A 5,636-nucleotide genomic window follows, 5' to 3' on the forward strand; every position below is an offset into this window, starting at 1 on the left:
CAGCTCTGAGAAAATGAAAGCCCAGCCCTGGGGGAAACCTAAATTCAATCCTTTTTAGTTTTTTCTTTTTCTTTTTGTCTACAATAACAGAGACTTAGGATAGACACAAAGATGGACTTCCTCCTGCCAGGAAGGGATGCTGAGCTCCCCCGGAATGGATAATGGGTAGCATCACCCCCAGATGAAAGCCCTAGAGGCTATAAGGATGTGGGTGGTGGGATGGCAGAGGAAGGGCAAAGGTAAGAAGGCAGCATCATCCTAAGTTGTCTGGTTTGGGCTCTGAAAGCCACGGCAGTGTCGAGCCTGTTTCTGAATCTAGCCTGTATCCGTCTTGCTGTAGCTAGCATTTGGAGTTGAGGGTCCACCTTTCTGGGCACCTGGCATGGGTCAGCCTGCCTCCTCTGGTCTGGTGGGACTGGTTTTTCCAGCTGGAGGAAGGGTCGGTGAGGAATTGGCAAGGAGAGAGGGTTTTATGTAAATGCCCAGGGAGTGCTCTGGGAACAGGGAGGCCGGTTTTCCCAAAGACACGCAGAGACTGGCAGCTCCCAATTAGCCAGCTGGTGATGTCAGTGCTGCTTTCTTGGGTGGCTGCGCCCACTCCAATCGGCCCTGGCAGGGGTGCCCTACCATTACTTTCTCCTGGGGGTAGGAGGGGTGTCCAGGGAGCCACCATATGGGACAGAGGCCAGGTCCCTTCCTGTACTCTCCAGCCTAGGCCAGAACCACGTGACATTGCCGTGAAAAACCATCTCAGACTCAACTGGAAAAGGCTTTAATGTGGCTAACATCTGAACCCTTCCCAAACCTGGGGAGACTGGGCTGGAGTCCCAAAGGCTGTGCCCATAGCAGGCCTTGCTTCCAGGCCACTCTAACCCAAAGTTTCAATAAATATGTGCAAAGGGGTCTGGCTCCCAAGCCAGGAAGACAAGGAAGGACATGTGTGTTTTTTGCAGATGCACACGTGTGCCCTGTCAAGCCTGCATACAAAGCCCCACTGGAAGCCCTCATTCACACACGTGTATACATACAAATTCAGACACAATCATTTTCCTCTGACACTCTGGAGAGGGTGCACACCTTCTCATGGATACGCATGAGGTGGTGAACACACAGACTTTTCTGGCAGCTCTTGGCCCTGGGCTTGGAGCTTGGGGTGTCTCCTCTTGGCTCAGAGGAGTGGGATGGAGGTGGACTTAGCCAGGTTGCACCCAATCTAGGGGCTAGGTGTGGTGAAGCTGGGCTGGCTGGGGAGGCACTGGGTGATGTTTGACTGGGCCCATGAGGGAAAGGTGTGCAGGTTGAAGATAGAGACGCCCCAGCTGTTGATGGCCAGCATGATGACCAGCACCCCGATGATGTTGAGCAGGAATCCAGCACGGGCCTGAGGTGGGGAGAGTCAGTTTGGGTGAGGGGGTACTGAGCAGCTCCAGTGCCCAGCCTGCAGGGCTCAGGAGCTCTCCCACAAGCAAACCTCTGCCCGGAAAGTCTGGCCTTTGGCCTAATCTGCAGTGCAAGGCAATGCCCTTGCCCTGTGCTTTATTCCCAGTCCTAACAGGGAAAATGGGGAGGGGCATTCATGAGCTTCTGGGCCCTGGGACTGTGCTTTCCACATTCATCTTTCTGAGCATGCTGCCTGGCCATGGACCTTCATGTCTTATTCCTCTTTTGTGGCTGGCGCTGCAGGGCTTGACAGTCTTCCAGCTGAGGGATCACAACTCAGCCTCCCCTTTGTACCCTCAGCCAGCCAGGGCTTTCCTCTGACCTCTGAGCATTTCAGAGGCTTTTAGCTACTTTGTGGTCCACAGAGATAGAAGACAGGCAGGAAGGAGGAGAGGTGCTTGTGCTCCCCGCCACTCACCATATCCGTCACTTTGAGATCCCCAAAGGAGAAGATGATGGCGTTAGGCGGGGTGGCCACAGGCAGCATGAAGGCCAGGGAGGAAGCCAAGGTGCAGGGGAGCATGACATAGAGTGGGTGGATGCAGATGGCCTGAGCCTGCAGGTGGAACAGTGGGGTAGAGCTGACCTTGGTCTGCATCCTGGGGAGTGAGACCTGGCCCCAGTTCTCCCTTTTCTGGTTAACAGCTTCATCCCCCAACACACACTCTGGTCATGAACCCCCATTTCTGCCAGAAAGCACTTTGTGACCTGGGAAGGGCCCCTTGACCTCTCTGGAGGGGATGAGTGTGCAGCCCTGCCCTGTGGGGTGTAGTGAGGGGAGGGGCCCATAAAACGGATCTCAAAGGGGCTCAGGAGGTGTCATCAAAGGCTGTGGGAATGCACTTGGGGAGGAAGGGGCTGGGGACGCTCCAGGGAGCAATTTTCCCTCATCACCTCTGGAATGACCAGAACAGGGACTGGGGTGGGGAGGTGGGTGAGGCCACTATTGAGCCCTATTGGGATACCCAGGGGATGATGTCACCAGAGATGGGGTGAGTCAGGGGCTAGAGGGCCTTGAGGCCCTGGAGGAGCATAAGACCGGGAGAAGAGTGCAAGCTCAGAGTCCTCTCCAGGAGAGGGAGGAGGTACAATGGCAGGTCCCTGGGGGACTGGGGTGGGGGACAAGGCAGGAAGACTGGAGGAGGTGTGTCTACAGGGCCAGCTCACCATGGAGGCCAAGATGGGCAGGAAGAGTGTGGTGGTGGCCACGTTGCTAATGCACTCGGTGAAGGTAGCAGTCAGGAGACAGACAATGAAGGCAGTGGCAGGAGATGGCACGTGCTGCAGTGGGGACAGTCTGTCCCCCACCCACTTGGATAGGCCAGATTTCTGTGGGCAGAGGATAGCAGTGTGTGTGAGGCAGGTTGGCCTGGACTCCAAGGCCTATGCTGCCCATACATGTTAGTCTTCAGAAGCAGAACAGCTCTGAAGGGATACATGGTCCAGCTAGAGTCATGGGCCCTTCTGTTGCTCTTGGGGCAGCTATGGAGGGGTGAAGGGTCAGGTGAGAAGCTAGGAGAGGGACCCAAGGACTTTCTTGGGGGTCTGGAGCTTTGTGGAAATAAAAGCCTTTGCTCGCTTTACCCCTGCCTTCCTGACCCCTCTCAGAAGGTCTCTGGACAAACATAGTCCTCTCCCTGTCCAATGGGTTGGGACTAAGGGGACTGCTCTTGGCATGAGGGCAGTGTGGAGGGAAGCCCCTTAGAAGGGAAGAGGCCAGTGGTCGGGTGAGCACCTGGCAGCACCGAGGTCTTGCCCTGCTCACATCTGCCCTGCACCTGCAAGCCCCACTGCTAGTGTTGCACTGGTGTGCGGGAGCTAAAGCTTTACCTCATTCCATGTTGCTGGCCCTGAGCATGGTGTCTGGCAGTCAACAGGCACAGACCTTGCACCAGTCCCTGACCTGGGCCAGCTGCCTCTTGTATGCACCATGAGTCAGCCAGAACACGGAGGCCCAGGGCTGCAGTTTCAAGAATTTGTTTCTCTTTTGGTTGAAGTCTTTGAAGCAAGATGGCCTGGTCCCAAGAGCCTGGTAAGGTGTGGTCATGGCGCCCCCTGGTGGCTGCGTGAGGACGGTGTCAACCCAACGCTACCTACGTAGGTGCAGCATCCAATGCATTCTCTCTGGCCTGAATCCCACCCACCAGAGAAACCTGTCCTCCCTTTGGCTTTTAGAACTCCACTAGGTACAGGTCCTGAGGGCTCGTTTTTGTTTTTCCTTCTGGGCTGGGGTTGTCATCTACTTCCCTGCAGCTTTTGCAGAGATTCTGTCCACTTGGGGCCTCTCCCCAAGTCAGGATCCTGTTTCTCTTCTGTGGGACAGAAACAGGACCTCTCTCTCCTGCCACAGAGTTCCCCTCCAACAGGCTGGTGAGGGCTTGGGAGTCTCACCTCACTACCTTTGGCCAGGGCAAAGCCACCACCTAGCAACAACACAATGTTCCAGGGCATCTTCTTGTTCACGATCTTCCAGGTGAGGAGGGCAGGTGGGGCCTTCAGCTTCCCTGGGTGTTCTACTCCCCAAGCAGAGAAGATCAGGTCAATAAGAGCCATAGGCCTCCCTCCTCCCCTCTGCTGGAACCTCCTTGAGTGCGTCCCTATCAGAGCTTCATCAATGTAGTTCTGTAGCATTTCAATGCACCATGTCCCTGAATTCCTGTACCCTTAGACAGTCCCCTAACCTCTCTGACCTTTGTGGATTACTGCCAAGTGTGGTAAAATGCCCTTCACATGCCTGAAGGCAAAGTCTACCTGAAAAACCTTCCCAGCTCCAAGCCAGGTGCTTACCTGGGTCCTGGGTCAGCCCTGGGAACTCAGAGGGCACAATGAATAGAATTATACTGATGAACATTGCCACAGTTCCATCAGATGGCATGCTGCGGGTGGGAGAGGCAGGGCAGGCTTAGTGTCTCAGGGATACTCAGATACTCCTGTCTCGCCTAGACAAGCCTGGTGAGATCCCCTTACCCCCAGAATCACCCCCTGTTCTTCGGTGGAGGCCCTGGTCATTTTATGCTTCCTGAAGGAAGGAGCCCCAGGTGTGTTCCCCTCTTCCCCACAGCAACTCTCACCTTTCCCCCTTGCTGTTGGCAAAAGCCAGATTACCCCAGCCACTGAAGAAGCCTGGCTCTCTCGTGAACCATAGCGCCACCAGTGTGACGAAGAGGAAAGTGACAGCCTTTTCGGCAAAGCTCATGGGACCCAGCATCTTGTGCTGTGTCTGGATGACCTGAAGGGCCACTTGATTTCTCTCCTTCCTATGATCTCCAATGCCAAAGTTCTTCTTGAAGCTGCAGGTGGAGAAAAGGGGTGGATCATGAGAGACCTGCCCCAGGCAGGAAGCAAGGTGCCCTGAGAGGCCACATGTGAAGCTGGCCTGGACAGGTCACTATGGGGTCATGTCTCTAACTTCAGGCTCCCCCCAAGATTCTGGAGAATAGAGGACTTGGGGAGGGGGTGGGTTGTGACCCTTGTTTAGCAAGGGAAACTGGATTCCCTTGCTGGAAGGCCCAAGCTTGGGCCTTTTGCATCTGTACTGCTGACATTCTTTTTTTTTTTTTTTTTTGGTCTTTTTGAGACAGGGTCTCACTATGCAATTCTGGTTGACCTTGAGCTCACTTTGTAGCCCACGCTTGTCTTGCATTTGCAGTGATCCTCCTGCCAGAGCCTCTCAGATGCTGGGATGACAGGGTTGCACCACTACACCCAGCTTCCATTGACATTCTTCCTCCAAGGGATATCTTGGGGTACATCTTCCTGTCCAGAATGGGAAGGACCTAGTAGCCAGACCCTTGTGCTTCCTCCAAGGCCTTTCCATCCACAGCTTTTCAGGAAATTCCCACCCTTCTTCTCTGGCTCTGGAATCCTCTCAGCCTCAGCCTTACCCCACCCACATTGTCCTCGATGGTGGAGGAAGCTATGGCCTGCTTCCCTGTGCTGCTTACTTAACTTGCATTGGCATTTAATTTTTCACTTGGATAAATCTCCTTTAGCTGCTGGACTGTGAGTTCTTCAAGAGTAAAGACCATGCTTTAAACATCTTTGATCGGGGAGCCTGCCCATGAGCTCAGTTGTTTAAGGGTCTGTTAACCAAAGCACTCAGGATCAAGATGCTGTGGTTCAATCCCCAGATCCTCATGTCTTACCAGACCTGCCCTTCAGGCATGCTGAGCCAGAAAAAAAAAAAAAAAAAAAAA

The 5,636-nt window shown here is 54.2% G+C and overlaps 1 protein-coding gene across 1 annotated transcript in view; it reads right to left on the bottom strand.

Moving 5' to 3' along the window:
* Positions 1-759: 759 nt before the first annotated feature.
* Positions 760-5,636, bottom strand: part of Slc13a2 (solute carrier family 13 member 2) — a 26,244-nt gene continuing 21,367 nt past the window's right edge. Inside the window, exons 7-12 of the mRNA XM_004635418.2 lie at positions 4,512-4,730; positions 4,228-4,316; positions 3,832-3,953; positions 2,608-2,769; positions 1,859-1,996; positions 760-1,381 (exon numbers count right to left, since the gene is read on the bottom strand). Of these exons, the coding sequence (XP_004635475.1) occupies positions 1,214-1,381; positions 1,859-1,996; positions 2,608-2,769; positions 3,832-3,953; positions 4,228-4,316; positions 4,512-4,730 (898 nt within the window). The 3' untranslated portion in view covers positions 760-1,213. The remainder of the gene's footprint in view (positions 1,382-1,858; positions 1,997-2,607; positions 2,770-3,831; positions 3,954-4,227; positions 4,317-4,511; positions 4,731-5,636) is intronic.

This window comes from Octodon degus, unplaced genomic scaffold, assembly GCF_000260255.1.
Source record: "Octodon degus isolate 3935 unplaced genomic scaffold, OctDeg1.0 scaffold00072, whole genome shotgun sequence".
NCBI classification, from domain to species: Eukaryota; Metazoa; Chordata; class Mammalia; order Rodentia; family Octodontidae; genus Octodon; species Octodon degus.